Here is an 18,080-nt window from a genome sequence, read left to right as displayed (position 1 = left end):
CTTTTTTCGTTCGTGCTTTCTTTTTTCATTACATATGATAGCCAATAATCATTCGCGAAGTTTCACAATACGAGATCATTCACTGAATGAACGATTCATCTTTTATCTTCTGTTTTGAAATAAATGGAAAATTTGCGATGGAATTTATTACGATTGTAACTTTACACTTATCGTATAATCACAGTATAATAGATAATTATAAAGAAGTATATTAATATATAATTATAAAGAACTTGGAATTAAATCATTTTTTTAAAATGATCTTTATCTTTGGATTCACAAATTTATTTATTAATTTGTTTATTAATTTACTATTTGTTTTAAAAAGCTTATATAAGCTTTTCTTTTTGTATCATATTATCATAAATCAACAAAAATAGATTTCTTAGTAATTTTTTTTTATTTAATTTGTAATAATATTGTTAGTAATATATTTATGTATTTCTTTCTAATGATTCATTTATATTTTATATTAATATTCTATGTAATTTATCCTATGTATGATACCTAACCTTAAAAATAATCTTATTCAATTTTAAATTCTTTATACAAATCCAAAGAAATAAGATAAAAATTTAAAATTTCTATATTCTAAAAAAATGTAAAAATACAAAAAGCAAAATTTATTATTAAATTAATCATGATTAGTTTATAATAATTTTGTAAGAGTGAATCGCATGTTGAACTAAAAAAGGACCGATATCACTTTCGATTAAACGTGAGAGCTGACGGATTCACGAGTGTGATATAATTACAATCAGTGACGGTGCAACATAATTTCGCGATGCACAAGATATGCGCGACAAAAATAACGTTTGCCCGTGAAATTCGCGTTAATTCATATAGCTAGAGATCGCGTGTTTGCAATGAATGAAAGGGAGTTCAGTAAATATAGTTGATGGAGCTTAGAATTAGAACAACATTAAAGCCTGTTTTTTACCAATCTCGGTGTATCTGAACATTTGAAAACTTTTTCGAATCAAGGAAATATTATTGAATGTGAATAATCAATCGTTTGATTATTTTTTTTTTTTTTTTAATATAATTTTCAAATATTCGAATTTTGTGATTTCATGATTATTTAATTATTGGAATGAGAATTCGATCATAAATATTGTTCAATATTGAATAGGTAAATGAATACTCGTATAGAACAGTGTTTGAATAAAATAAAAATATCAAATTATTAATATCTATAATTTATAATAAATAATTTATTTTAAATTCAGTTCCTTTTAAATAAAAAAAATCTCATGCCCATTAAAAAAAAATAATATCGAATCGAATTTATACTATTATACAAGATAAGATAGAAATACAAGAAACTTCTTGATAATCCTTTCATGATGCACAACACATTATCTAATCATTATCTAATTCGTGTAAAGGTAATTTGATTTTTCTACACATTTGTCGTTGATAGTAATACAATTTATTATTGATTATGTTCAATATACCTAGAAATTATAATATATATTATGATAATGATTTATGAATGAAAGATAGAAAAATATTAGGAAAAGAAATAAAAATATAAGAAACAAGAAGGAAGAAATTAAGTTACTCTGTTAGTACTTTAAAGAAATATTATAAATTAAATTTATAATTAATGAAAATATATTTTAATATATCAAATAGATTAATATATATATTTGATCCTGAATTGATATCATTAGATCATAGATGATTACATATACATATATAATACTCTGAGTATAATAATACATTATATATAAATTATGATTAAATATTTTAAAATTATATAATTTAATCCTATTAATTATCTACAATTCAAAAATATCATAATAAAGATTAAAAAAAAAATATCGATTGAGAAATTCATAAAATATAAGATTAGAAATATCTTTAATATAAATGTAATCCTCAAAATATTGTGAAATTTATGTAAATTTATAATACAAAAATAAAGATCATAGATGGCAACTAATAATTTAATAATTATTAATTGGCATGTGATAATTCTGGTGGAACATAATTCAATATACTCATACACTTTGAGGAAAACTCGAGTAACAAAATCGATTATTACGTACGTTAATTATCAATAAAATGAAAAGCGATCGATGTTTATTACACATTTACTCTGTATAATAATGGCAATGACATCATAATTAATTACGTTCACCTTATTTTGCTATGATTTTGACAACGAAATTAGATTACTTTGTTGTGCCTATTTTGTTTATTCCAATATGAGATTAGAAAAATAAAATTTTTAAGGATTCAAATCCAGTTTTGAAATCTGATGTAGTAATATAGATATATTTGCATTCGATTTATCATTTTCAATTTGATTTATTATATAAATGATAATAAATTTAATATTATGAAATATTATGAATATTATGAAATAAATACTTTATTAATTATTAACACTAATTTGATTGAATTAAAAAAAAATTTATTACTGCTATCTATATTTTTACTAAAAGTAAGACAGAAAATTTTTAATTTTATTTTGAATTTCTTACCACTATTCAGCTATTCTAGTAATATCGAAATCGCTTATTAATTACAGTTTTATTTTTCAACAATCAATCAATTACTGTATTGAATTATTTAATTAAATTATTTAATTGAATTATTCAATCTTATCTTTACTTTAATTCGATTATTTCGATTTTAACAAAATAATTATTCTATTTATTTTATTTTTAAAATTCCATAACAATCAAATTTTTTTCAATTGAATTTTATTAATTATTATGATAATTCGTCGCAAATAACTAAATTTTTCATATTTCAACTTTATTTTTATTTTATTTTTTTTTCATATGTATTACTATGATGGCAGATATTACAAAAATCTTTAACTAAAAAAAAATATTTAGAACACGAATGTTCACAAGTTTTAATCATTCAAAATCATTCAAAATTCCCGAAAAATGTTTCGCATCGAAAGTGAAATTAGTTAGTTAGTGAAAGATAATGGAACTTCAATCGAGTTGAATAGGAAATCACATAAACAAGGCATGTCTGTTATTCTCCGTCGAATTTAATGTATCATTGAAGTTAGTTGACTGGTTTGTTGGACAATTAATCGATACATGAACGAGACACGTGCTTTATGCACGTTTCAGCATTAGACTTGAAATGCATGGTCCAGTTCTGTCGCACATGTTTCGAACTGCATGTGATACATAGCTATATGGTTTGTATTCTAGTTTTCTATGGGTCGGCGCGCGCTTTTTGTTTTCAAATCACTAGCTAAATCGCAATCTTTTGTTCGTTGTTCGAAAGTTGTCACCGTTTCAACTTGAATTTCCTCATGATGATCATTAGAATGTCAAAACTTAAAAGTATATTCTTTTGAATTTTTGTCTTATCTTAAATTATATCTTTTCATGTTTATAAAATGACAGTTTTCATATTAGACAATATTTTTAATTATTTAAATAGTTTAATTGATTTAAATAATTCATATGAATTAGATTTGAGATTGTTGATAATTACTTATAGATTAAGTAATGATTTATTAATATTAATTTATTTGGGAGAAATTATAAAAGATATATAAAAGATATGATAGTAAATCATAATAAGATGTGAAAATATAAAAATATTCTATAATAAACATTGAAAAGTATATTATATCAAAAAATTAGAATGTTTTTCGTTTGATAGTTTAATTGTTTGTAATATTAAAGAAATAAGAAGATTATTTTTGTTTTAGTGTTTTTAATATTCCATCCAGTGGTTCCGAAGAACTGTCTCATCTTTATAACGCTGTACAAAAATGGGTCGGAAGAAGATTCAAATTTCGCGCATCACGGACGAACGGAATCGTCAGGTATTATGATTTCCATTAAATAATAAAAAGATAAAAAGAAAAGATAGATAAATAATAGATAAATAATAAAAAGATAAAAAGAATTTAGATAAATTACAATGTAGACGAATATTTATTTAATTTTCTGCCTCAGATTTTTTTTATAATTTTCCTTGACAATTATTATTCAATACTTAAACATACTCAAACATAAAATAAATAAAAACAATCAGAATAATTATTGAATCACAGATAATTATTATATCGGTTCCATCAATTTGATTTATTGATTAAATTATCAAATAATTCAAAATGGCTGAAGCAAATAAAGATAATTGATTGATGATTCTTTAACAGGTGACCTTCAACAAAAGGAAGTTCGGGGTAATGAAAAAAGCATATGAGTTGTCGGTACTATGCGACTGTGAGATCGCTCTAATTATCTTCAGTTCGAGTAACAAGCTATATCAGTATGCAAGCACCGACATGGACAAGGTTCTTCTCAAGTACACAGAGTACAACGAACCCCACGAGTCTCTCACCAACAAGAATATCATCGAGGTGAGCCGATTTCTCCTCCATAATTTTCAAGTTTCCCAACAATATTTCCAAATCTTTATCATCTATGAAAAGTAGAATAGATGGAGAAATAGAAAAAGTGATAATTTTTTATAATACATAAATTAAAATAAGAGTCCCCATATTATGAGAATTTTTGAGTCTGATTTTCAATATTTTAAATTGTTTTGATAAAAAATTATTTTAATTATTTAATACAATATTGAAATATTAGAATACTACAATCTACATAGAATATTATAGTTAATTATTTCATTATAAAATATTGAAGAATTCATTTTTTGTTATATGTTAATGATAAAATATTAAATTATATTTCATGAAATTTTATAAAATTATAAAATAAAAGAAGAAATTCAATTCTTTTTAAAATAGAGATTACACATCTCTCAATATTTTTTCCAATGTTATAATAAAATATTCCTTTATTTTAAATAATAAAAAAAATTCTTCGGAAGTAAGATAAACGTGTTTTAAATCTGAATGAGCATCACTTTCAAAAAACTTGTTCACGTAAATAATATGTCAGAGAATGTTGAAGTGTCTTTGCATGCTCAAGGTCGATTAGGTTGTCTCAGAAAGTACTATATGTTCAAGTCATTTAGTTGATCAGAAGACTTTTTACAAGAAGATCTTAAAGCCACTCTTAGCTATTAAAAATAATTGTATATCAAATAATACATATAAATAATATAAATAAATGATTATAATAATAATTATGTTTTATTTTTAAATCTAAAAATTGTTTTATCTATGCTTATATAATAATCAAAATATTTTATTAATAAATTTTTTTTTATCTATCATATTTTTTTTTTTTTATCTGTCATAATTTATTTTAAAATAATAATACAGAAGATGTATTCTAAAAGAAAATTAGAAAAAGTAGCATTCTAAAGATATAAGTGAAAACAAATTTTTGTTTGAATATATATTTATATATAAATTGAGTTTAAAAATGAATTCTTCAATCAATAAAGTTGTTTTTTTTTATATTTAAAAAACTTTAATATTAGATTTATAAAAATAATATAATTAATACTAAATAATGCTTTTAACTAAAGTTTTTGATATGAATTTCTGACTCAAGAAAAACAAAATTAAAACTTTAGAATATAAATATAATATAAATTATAAAATAAATATTGCAACATAATTCTTTATCAATTCTGCAATTGAAAAAATTTTTTAAAAATTATCTTTTCAATAAAATTATTCAATTTTTTAAGAATCTTGAACTTTAATTTTAAACATTCTGGACGGCATTAAATCGTATAGTATCAATATTTTTTAAATAATCTCACCGATTGACGCGACAAGTCGTTAATACCAGTCTGCTCTATAACTCCACGAGTATATCAGTAAATGAGAGATTTCATAAAGAAAAATTTCATGATGTCTGATATCCTCGCATATCATCATTGGTTATTAACTTTTTCAAGTTTGTCGATTATCGAAATTATACATGAGTATGCAGTATTATCTACATGCGTGCAGTACAAGCCCTCTTCCTGTGTGTCTTCTTTTTCAATCGTTTTATACGGGGTGGTCCATTAGTAGAGCTGGACAGAGAATTATCCTTGATGTTCTTGCATGTTCTACTTGGTGCCTCTAAAAAAAATGTATTAACAAAAGACAAATGATGGAATAAGCATTATATAAAAAACTTCATTTTGAGGACATTTCTTTTGATTATTTTTGATATTATTATTATGAATATTAATAAAATAAAGTAATTTTTTTGGTAGTGTGAATATATTGATATTTTTTTTAGTATTTTTATTTTTTATTTTTTATTTTATTATTTTCTTCTATTTTTTTTTTTTTAAACTTTTTATTCAAAGTGATTTCTTTTCAAAATAATTGTAGAACGTTTATTTATAATATAATTTTTTTTGTAATATTTTGAATAATATTATGATAATATAGTAATAAATAATAATATATATATTTCCTATAATTATTAGAAAAGAAAAAACTATTTAATTAATAAAAATATAAATGATGTAAAATTATTTTATTTTTTGTGAAACACTACATACGTGGAAGAATATTTCTTAGATTTTTTTAAAAAAGTATATTCGGCGAAACAAGAAAAAATATTAGAAAAATTATATTCAACCGTGCCAGTATAAATAATTAAAGTTTGTTGCAATACTTAAATCAGTGGTGAATAAAAAAGAAAACCTAACAATTTATTCTACAAATTCATTATGCTCAAATCAATTGGAGGATTCTTTTTTATTTATAATCTCTATATAAAATCTTAATAAAAAAAAAACAAAGTTCTTAAAAAAGAAGTTCTTTGAAAAAGAAATTAATAATTATAATTCTTTCTCTCCTCCAAAATACTCAACTTTTTGAATTCTTTTGAAAAAGAGATTTTCACTAACTTAAAAAACCTTTCATTTTAATATCATTTATTGAAAATTTTTATTTCTTTTTCTATAAATTCTATTGAAAAAAAAAGAATTTTAAACAATACTAATTAATATATTGTTCATTGTCGTTCTTATACATCAATATCAAATCATTAAAAATTTCTAAGTTTAGAAAAACTATATCATTAATTCTTTTCTACACAGCAGTTCCCTAACCCAGTCCCCCAATTGTTTTGAGTATAATGGTCAGGGTCGTTCATGGATTTTCCACACAAATCCATTGTCAATCATCGGTGTCGCGTGACACGCGATATCTTCTCTCCTTTTTTTTCTTCTATATGCCCATAAACACATGTATAACCTCTCACCATACAAATAGTAAAAGTACATACACAAATAATCCATACATTAAAACATATATAAAAGAAGAGAAGAAAAAAATAATTAGAGAGACTAGTCGTATGTATATATAAAATGCGTATGTATTATGTGACGTTAGATGTTTAAATTAACGTGCATGCGAAGGTTGAGTGCCCTCGGGCGGTGTGGTCACGTGAACCTGTCTGCTGACACTTGCAGGCACTCAACAAGAAGGAACATAAGGGCGCCATGTCCCCGGAAAGTCCGGAACCTGACGCGATCGAGTACAATCTTACTCCGCGCACCGAAGCCAAATACACGAAGATTGACGAGGAGTTCCAACTAATGATGCAGAGGCACCAACATAACGGCACTCGGGTAAGTGGAGGTCGTCGTTCTGTGTTGTTCGATGGCCAACTGACGTCGAGAGGAACAGACAGGGAGAAAAAGAAAAATGTTCCTGTCAGGAGAATACCTGGGATAGCTGAAAAAATTGTGTGGATCTCCTGCCGACGGTTCACGGGTATTTAGGTATTGTCGATCTTAGGCATTTTAGGCATACAAGGTTGCTGAGAATTTTGGTTTTTGTAGAGTGGTATAGAGTATTGGGAATTGTATTTGTTGATTATTATGGATGATTGAAATTGGGTTAAGGTTATTACTGTTGTTAAGATTGCAGTAGTTAATATTAGGAATTTGCATATAGAAAAAATTCTCTGTATGGTATGTTGGTATTGATTTTATTATATATCTTATTAAAGTTTCATTATTGAAGTATCATATATTATTTTAGTATTTTAAATTTATACAAAGATGCGGAGAATTTAATGAAATAGTAAAAATTGAAAATTTTATTATATATTGGATATTATGAATAATTGAAGTTGGAATCTATGTCATATTAATATTTGAGTATTTAGGAATTTTTTTTCTTATAAATAGATAAATTGTCAAAAATTTTATTATATGTTTAAAATCATTAAAAATCATAAAAAATGTAATTGGAATTATAAAGATCTTTTATGATGAAATATTATTTTATTAGATCTTTCTATATTTATTGAAAAATTGTTAAATTTGCTTTAGAATTGTATATTTTCAGATTTTCTATAACTATATATAAAATTTTAATTGAAAAAGTTTCAAATATTTTGATCTAATATTCATATATATATATATATATATATATATAATATAATATATAAATATTATAATATTTATAAAATATAAATTTATTCAGTTTCATTTTCCAAAAATCTGATTACTGTGAAAAATAAATAAAGTAAAAAGTTTTTTTTAGTAATTCTCAAAAATTATATAATATGTAAAAATATGTTATTTTTTATTATCATTTTGAAATTTATAACAATTAGATATTTATAATCATCTGTTCTTCTTGTTATTTTACTTTGGGAATCTCTAACTCGAAGTTTTCACATGACTAGGAACAATTTGTTATTCCTGATTATATTTATTAGCTTTTAACAATTCGCTATCAAGCAATTTCATCAGTCAAATCAATGACGCAGATTCGATTTAATTCGCACTCTTTAAATTATTATCGAGTATACATACTATAAGTTTACAAAACAGTCAGCTCATTCTCCTAAATGATGTTATTGACAGATATTTAAATCAGATATCTCTGATTAGTTGTTAATCTATTTTTTGTTTCATTTACTCAATTTATTGCATATATTGCATCGAACTTCATCTAGAAAAAATTAATATGGTAATCATAATTATTTTAGCAAACAAAGAGATTGAATGTTCAGAATTTAAAATTCTCAGAATTTTTAAAAAATTATATTTATATATAAGAATATCTTATTATATAGATTATTTTTTTTCTTTCTTAATTTTTTTTTATGTGAGATTTTTTTAATTTATAATAAACATAAAAAGATTTAAAATTGTAATAAGTTTCATTTCTATAGAAATTTATTTATACAAAAGATGAAGATCGATTTGCATTTGTATTTTCTTTGTGTGTTTTATATATATTATATATATGTTTTTGTTTATTTTTAAATTTTATGTAGAAGAAGTAGGCAAGAAAATAATGAAGGATGTAATTTTAAAATAAAGATATATTTATTAATTCTTTTGTAATCTATCATTATTGAATATTGTATTGATCTTATTAGCGTTGATTTAATACAATTTCAGGCAATGGGACAATCTAATTACTCTCTACCTGTATCCGTACCAGTGAATAGTTATGGCGAATCTCTACTTGGATCTAGTCCTCAAATAGCGCATACCAGCATTTCTCCAAGACCATCGTCTTCTGAAACAGATTCAGGTATTTGGTCAATAAACTTAATACATTGATATAATTTATCAAATAAATTTAATTATTATTATATATATAGAAAAAAAGAATTAATTAAAAACAAAATTAGTTATTAAAGAAATTTAATAAATAACAATAACAGCAAATAAAAAATTCAAATATTTATATTTTATTATTAATATAGTTATGTGATCTTGTGATTACATCGTGATTTTATTGTTATGATATTTTCTTTTTAAAAAAATCAACATTAATTATATTTTTTTGTATTGTATTTAGTGTATCCACCAGGAGGAATGTTGGAGATGAGTAATGGCTATCCACCATCAGCATCACCATTAGGAGGTTCACCTAGTCCAGGTCCTTCGCCGGCATTAGGAGTTGGAGGAGGTAGTGCAAACAAAGGCAGTAATCCGTCTAGGCATTCGCCGCAACCTCCACCTCCTCCACCGCCGCCTCATCCTCACAGGACCAATCTTCGAGTAGTTATACCAACACCTCTTACACAGCCTCTCTCCGAAGATACTAGTTATGATGTTAGTATACATTGTATTTGATTTCAATTTATATTCTTAAGTAATTTAAAATCATTACATAATTAATATTTTTTTATATTGAGTATTTTTATTTTAATCTTTTTTAATTTTTTAAAATAAAACTAACTTCTATTTTTTTTTATTATTAAATCTATAATCTGAATAGAAAAAAATCGTAAAAATTGGATAAATCTTTGTTAATAATATAATTACATTATTTATGTATTTGTTAAGATTTCAATGCTCAAAATGACATAATTTGAAATGTTATTTAGAATTTATTTAATAAAATTTGTTTAATAATTTAATGATCTAATTATATATGTGTAATTTTACACCATAGATAGTAACATAAATATATAAAAATTGATAGATATATAAAAATTATGTTCAATAATATTTAATATTATTTGATCTTTTATTTTATTTTTAAATATATAGAGTGGCCATACACAATCTGCATTAAATACACCGGTAGTAGCATTGCAAACACCATCAGTTCCAGCCGGATACTCTAGTTTCGGACCTACCGATTATTCCTCGGACCTTGGAAGTTTAGCTTGGTCTCATCAGAGGTACGTTGATGACTTATCAATGTATTCGGCAGCCACCATGTCCAGTATCAGGTAAATTAAAAATTTCAATTTAAATATTATTGTGAAAAAAAACTATATATCCAGTTGATATTTATTATAAAAATTGTTCTAAATATTGTAAAATTTATAAAAATCTCATTTCTTTAAAAAAAACTGTTTAGAAAACAATACTGTTTAGAAACCATTTTATAACATAATTATTTTATAATATTATTTTATTTAATATAATTATATTAGAAACAAGTTTATAATATAAATTCTTAAGAAAAGATTGAAAAGTATTTGTAAAGTTTAATCATACTTATAACGACGCCATTTGTTCTAATGTGTACTCTATATCTGAATTGAGGATAAAAATATCAAACAACGTCCACTGGAGTTTTATAGTTTTTTTTCTTGTTTAGATAATTTATGCTGTTTTAGCAGCATATCAATAAATATATTAATGGTTTTTCATCCCATTTTCATCTTTCAAATTTTATGTTATTCGTTTGTTCGTATATTAATTGTTCATATATTAACTAAAATTCTTTTTTGGTAAAAGACATAAAAATTTGAGGCAAAAATAATGTTATTTATTAATATTTAATAAATTAATACTTAATGAAATAATCTATTAATTAATATTTATTAATATTTATTAATATTTAAATCAAATAATCATTTTGATTACTGACGAATATTGTATTACGAATATTAAATTTATATAATGTTTCAATTGTTAAAGAATATGTAAAATAATAATTTATTTTCACAATAAATTCAGGACAAGAATAAAATTTAATTTTAATGAAAATTTAATCAATATATATCTATTTTTCTATCAAAGAATTATAACAATCAATTTTCTTGCAAATCTGATATCTCCAACATTATTGCAGTGGTCTTCCTCATCTAGCCGTATCAAGTAGTACACCACCGCCTGCCACATCGCCATTACCAGTGAAAATAAAAAGCGAACCGATTAGTCCACCTCGAGATCCTCACGGTGGTAACAGTGGCTCAAATAGTAGTGGGCCGAGTAATACCAGCAATCTTCATCATACAGCCCTGAATGTTGGACCTTCGTCGAGTACCGGTGCACCACCTCCACATCATGTACCTCATCCTGGCCCACAATCGTTGAATCTTGTGTCGAACAGACCTAGCAGTAATCCACCGCCGTCTCACTCCGGAAGTATAACACCGACAAATCTTCCTTCTCCAGGTAGTGCAACGGTGGCGGACATTCGAACAAGTCATTCGAACACCGGAGGAAATGGTGGGAACAACTCAGATTATGAGAACGGACCACTTATGAAGCGTTCCAGGATCACTGAGGGCTGGGCGACTTAATATCAATCGTAACAGTTAATCGCTCGATCGTTTCATACCTCAACGTACAACGGCATATAGTGCTTTTGTGAGAAGTTCCGGAACTCGAAGTCAAAAACTCGTTATATTATTTACACACGTTCGGCCATGGTTCTTTTTTTTTTCTTGTGGTTGGGTGCGCGCGTGAAATGAAAAACGATTTTCGCAAAAATCCAACTTGGCTGGACGAAGAATACAAGTTTGTTTATATATTTTAAAGTCTACACATATACACACGCACGCACATACATACAAACACATACATGGACACGTACATACAAATATAAAGATACATTTGTTTGACGATTAAATAACGGTGCCATAATGTTGAAGCGTTACACGTATATATGTGTATATATATATATATATATATATATATATATATATATATATATATATATATATATATATTTTCATGTATATAATACGAAAATTGTTTGTATATATTTCATTAATTCATTGTCATTTTCTTCGTGATATGGCATATTGTGTCTTTGATACTTGTTGCTATGGCGAAGGTTATTCCTTTCGAAATAAAGAAAGGAAATAGCGGTACATTTAGGACGGATATTAAGACATGAAAACCGAGAGTATAGCATTTCGGAGATTAAGTGCATCGACAACCGAATTTCTAAGAGCTTGCGAATGTCTAATGATTTCACAATTTAGAGATTTATAAATAAATGTACTTCGTTACTTGTTTTTTGTGCGTTATAATGGTAGATAGATACAATCCGCGGCATAATCCGTTAATTGATGTTTTTAATTAATATCGAGAGCAATAAACATTATTTCTCTCTTAATTGAATACCTAGTCAGAGAATAATGATATTTGATTAGTATATAAATTTTAATTTTACAATTCTTTTTCTTCTTTTTTTAATGCAATATCTTTTTCCTTTACTCTGAAAAAAGTACTGTACTCTTTAAATCATAAAAAAAATCATTCAAACATATTATTAGAAAATATATTATACTCACACTCATATGTGTATTAACTCATTTATTTTAAAGAATCGTTAAATGTTGATTTGTTTTTAAATAGTGAAGTTTTTTTTCTTTTTTTTTTTTTCGTTAGCGAACTATAATTAACGGTCTATGTCCGCTAATAGAAAAAAAAAATGTTGAATGATTAATCGGCTACTGTACTCAAAATAAATACGATATTCTGTAGAAAAAATATGCTCGGAAATTAATATATTGATCATTATGAAGTGATAGAAAAGATACATACATATTGTATGTGAAATAAGCATCTAATAATGTTGAAAAGAAAGAAAAGTATATACACACGAACTTATATATGTATACATATATACATATGTTATATACATTTTCCACAAATATTTTGCACATTTGATATGAAAAGAAAAAGAAAGACATAGAAGGAAGATACTTTGCAACCCTTAATGCCTAAATCGTACACAACGAGAGCTTGCACTTCTGCAAGCATTTATCAAATAATACATGAGAATTAATAAATTTGTTTGAACAGCATTTAAATACAATAATTATTAATAATTATTGCACATACAATTTTTCTATAAGAATGGATCACAATTAAATTAAGTGTGAAATATAGAGAATGAATATCTATTAATATATCTTATAAAATGCTTCATTAGTGAAATCCATGATTAGTTGGCAATATAGGGTTGCAATTGTAAAGTACAGAAAATCTTCTTCCTAAATAAAACTGCTTTCAAGATGGTCTCAGCCTATGCTTTACTCAATCTCAGGATGTATCCTGATATGAACTGTTCTCAAGAGTCGTATTTGGTACATTACTGTAATTAATTAACGTTATTAATGGAATACACGAATGGTATATAAATAAATAGTGCCTGGCACCATATGTTGCCCTCCTGCAAGGTTGACTTGTTCACGTTGTCTGCAAAAGATGACTTGTCGACAAATTATGAGTAAAAGAAAAACATATATCTTACGGAAAGATACGATAAAAATAGACTAATAATAAAATAAAATATATTGAACAAAATGAGAAAAAAAAATGGATAAGAAAGAATAGAAAAATTATAATATCCGTGTTATTAAAATTATAGATTTTGTTTTACAACACTTTGTCGACGAATTAACAACTTGGCAAATCAATCTTGCTTCTATTATAACCGAAGATTATATTATACGTAAGTTAAAGAAGGAAAAGAAAGAAGAATCGTATGAATCTTCGATATTGATTTGTTTCTTTACTAATGTTGCAATTAGAAATATATTTGATGACTGTACGAACAATCGGTGTGTGAAACATAAGATATATAATGTATAGTCACTAATGATTAATCACAAATTTTTAAAATGATCACAAAGTGCAATCTCTTAGCCAACACACTTTTTTATCAAATAAAAAAAGTATAAAGAAATTGTTATTTTTCATAACGAAAAAAGTAAGATTTAATGTATTAAAAAAAAAGTATATATATATATATATATGTCTCCACTAGTTATTAAACATTTTCCTATTGATGCAAAATTTATTGTATTTGAACTGATATTATATATATATATATATATTATATATATTTCTCTTAAGTGTACATGCCTGAAGTAAATCCTTAAAAAATAACCTGCGATACGATTGCATCGGTTCCAGTTCTTAAATCATTATAGGTGGATCTTTCAAAATCTCTGAATAATATAATTACTTCTTAATTATATTATTAATTATTTGACATTATACGATTATTTCTCAGCGATATTTCAAACCCAGTGTTATTATGTGCTTCATTTGTTTGTATAAGACAAAGTAATTTGCACAAACTTTTCATATCTATAATTAGTAAGAATAATAATATGTAAAGTTTCATAGAGATTCGTTGAATGAGTTAGCACAATACAATATAATTATTAATCATAAATTTGAGACAATTGATAAGCTTTTTATATTTTAAAAAATGATTTTATAAAATTTTTTTTAACTTGATTAAAATAAAATAAAAGATCTTGTTTATTTTATATTTTGACATTACAAATAAAATATAAGATATTGAAGAAGTTTATGGTTTTTTAAGAATATATTAATATATTATATATATCTTAAACTTATGAAAATATATAATATGAATTCTTTGAATTTTTTACCCTTAGTGCACAAAATATAAAAATCAATTTTCAATTATAATGTATATAGATTTTATACAAAATTATGAAGCATATAATATTCTTTTATAATATATATGTAGCTAATCTATCGATTATTAGATATATTCTTAACATTAGACTATCTGAGAAATCGTTTTACCTGATCCACCGGTACTCATGGTCTCATAATAAGGCAAGAATTACGATTTGCTTACCGATCTATTTTATTGTAAAATATCCAAGTGAAAAATAAAAAAATACGTAGTGATACCTCTTAAGGTAGGGAACTTGTTAAATGGTGTACGTTAACGACACAATTGTACGTATCATTTTAATGTATATTTTTAATATGACGATAAAAAAAGTATGCATAAGTTATACTCACATATACGCAAATACGTATTTGATGTGTATGTTCTTGATTGGGGCACAACCGAGATCAATATAGAACCAATAACATTTCAAATGATAATATATATGTTTTATTCTCTTGTTAAAACATTAATTTTAACTGTTAATCAAAGATTATTCTCTTATTTATTGTTATATATTATATCTAATGTTAAATATTTGATAATCGATTATAGTAATAATAGATAAATATGAAGTGATACCACAGTTTATTCTTGAAGTTTGAATATCTTTTCTAAGTTAAATTAGTTAAATTGATTTAAGAAAAAATAATAATTTTATGTCCTTTAATATTGATCGAATGATTGTGCCTTAGCAAGAGTTGAACGAAAAATATCGTAGTGTCGGCGATTATATTATAGTTGAAAACTCGGAGACTATAATTAAAATTGTTGGAATGCTGTGAAACGAAATGGACCATCATTTAGAATGCATTAAATTATACAGGAATTTAAAAAAAAAAAGAAAAAAAGAATACAAAAAAATATAGGGAACCAGAGTTAGAGCCTTTTTTGTACGAGAGCAAAGTTGTTGGACACAGATCGTTTTTATTGGCCGCGTGTGAAACTCAATGGATGCTCGCTTCGATTTTTTTAATAATTTCTCCTTATTCTTCTTTTTCTTTGTTTTTCTCATAAAACATTCATGGAAAAAGATGAATTTTATATATAATTAACTATAATCGTTTTAAACGAGAGAACAATTTTCTATATATATATATATATATATATATATATAGAAAATTGGCTTGGCATTTAAATATTCAAAATTTTTTTCGTCGTATTTTAATGATACTGATAATTTAATATTTTTTAAATTAGAAATATATATATATATAATGCAAAGAAAAGTCTTGTAAATATGTAAAAAAAATTTAGTTAACAGATCGATTTATTAACCTTTGGTACCATTGAAAACGAATCGTTGTGAACTATCGTTGGGAATCAGTCGTTGCGAATCATTAACAAACGATTCTTTTTATTCAAAATATTACGAAATGATCTATTTATTCCGTAAAAAATTGTAAAACTGAGGCATCGTACAATTTTTTGATCAACTTATAGAAAATAAGACTTTTCTTAAATAAATATTATTTATATATCATTTAAAATGAAAGAAAAAATAAAAGATCGAATATAGATTTTCATAGTTTTTCTTGTAAAATATTACATAAAAATATAAAAAGTAGTTAATATTTTGTAATATAACCGAACTCATCTATAAAACATGATTCTTAATGATAAAATAATATTAATAAAAAAAATATTAAAAAATTTTAAAAATTCGAGATATTTATTTTATTTTTTTACAATCTCAAATTATCATAAAATATATTTTTTTTTTTCGGTCATTCTTTTTGTAGAGATCGCAAAAAATCGAATCGAGTATCCAATAAATGAATATTATAATTTGAATTAAAAATTAAAACAAAATGAAATCGACATGAGTGTATATATATATATATAAATGTATAACATGATCATTAAGATAATACATGGTACAAGTATCACTTTTTGAGAAAATGTATGGGTATGATCAATTAAAAAAGGAATAGATAACAAAAAAATAAGGTTAGAAGACATGGAAAACTGAACTAATTAACATGAAAATAAATGTACTAGCCACACATTGCAGAATAAAAGTGAATCTAATGATAACATTTAATAATATACATAAAATATATATGTATATATATATACGTATGTAAAAGTAAACTTAAAAATACTGAACATATCTGTAAAGCCACATGTAACATCACATTTTTAAAGATAAAACTCAAGAATATCGCCATTTTATTTACTATCGACCGTGTTTATTATCGAAATTTCTCGTCTAATCGATCTATCGATATTATTTTTTTTTTTGAAATTGTCTTTCTAATATATAAAAATAAAAAAATATATTAGAAAAATAGAAGGAATAAAATATATATATATTATTATTATTGTATATATATTATATATATATTATATATATTATTATATATATATATATATATATATATATATTTTATTATTATTATTATTCCTTCTATATTCCTTCTATCTTTCTAATATATTTTTTCTTTTTTATATATATATGTATAATGATCCTTGATTCAAAGGAATTCTCATTTTTATTTTTTAATCAATCGATTGATCGATTAGTTGTTTTAAGACACACGGAACGTGTGTGTATGATAATTATTAATATACTTTTTAAATATTATTACGTAGCGATATGCTATTATTTGTACGATATATATATATATACATAAAAAAAAACGGAAAAATATGAAAATCTTTATGTTGTACTATTAACAAATAAACAAACAAAAAAAAGAGCGGCCCATTTGAACATTTTGAACGCAAGGTACAATGAAGAAAAAAGTAAGAAAGAAAAAAAGAAAAGAAATATATATAAATATATAAAAGATTTTAACCATAGAAAGAATAACAAACATTGTATATGTAATTATACTGAAGTTAAAAATAATCGCGTAACGTGCTATATAGATCTTACTATTAAACAGACAAACAGAAAAAAAGCAGAAAAAATATATTATGGCGTATTATAATGTTGTGCATTTAAGTAGACAGTGATAAATCTGCGAAGACAGAAACGAAAGTAGCTTTTTTTTTATTTATTTGTTATTATCGTTCTCTCTCTCTCTCTCTCTCTCTCTCTCTCTCTCTCTCT

The 18,080-nt window shown here is 24.4% G+C and overlaps 1 protein-coding gene across 8 annotated transcripts in view; it reads left to right on the top strand.

The window, feature by feature from the left end:
• LOC122711532 (myocyte-specific enhancer factor 2) overlaps positions 1-14,341 on the top strand; it is a 52,213-nt gene extending 37,872 nt beyond the window's left edge. For 6 of the 8 annotated variants that reach the window (XM_043930380.1, XM_043930385.1, XM_043930384.1 and 3 more), the window contains 7 exons: positions 3,695-3,811; positions 4,148-4,351; positions 7,330-7,488; positions 9,280-9,415; positions 9,686-9,942; positions 10,384-10,568; positions 11,420-14,341. In XM_043930380.1, the coding sequence (XP_043786315.1) occupies positions 3,758-3,811; positions 4,148-4,351; positions 7,330-7,488; positions 9,280-9,415; positions 9,686-9,942; positions 10,384-10,568; positions 11,420-11,873 (1,449 nt within the window). In that variant the 5' untranslated portion in view covers positions 3,695-3,757 and the 3' untranslated portion in view covers positions 11,874-14,341. The remainder of the gene's footprint in view (positions 1-3,694; positions 3,812-4,147; positions 4,352-7,329; positions 7,489-9,279; positions 9,416-9,685; positions 9,943-10,383; positions 10,569-11,419) is intronic. The other 2 variants (XM_043930387.1, XM_043930386.1) reach the window with 2 other exon arrangements.
• The last annotated feature ends 3,739 nt before the right edge of the window (positions 14,342-18,080 follow it).

The sequence above is a fragment of the Apis laboriosa genome, unplaced genomic scaffold (genome assembly GCF_014066325.1).
Source record: "Apis laboriosa isolate Shangri-la unplaced genomic scaffold, ASM1406632v1 scaffold170_cov151, whole genome shotgun sequence".
Taxonomy (NCBI): domain Eukaryota; kingdom Metazoa; phylum Arthropoda; class Insecta; order Hymenoptera; family Apidae; genus Apis; species Apis laboriosa.
Note: the sequence above shows the minus strand (reverse complement) of the source record. Positions and strands in the feature narration are given on the sequence as shown.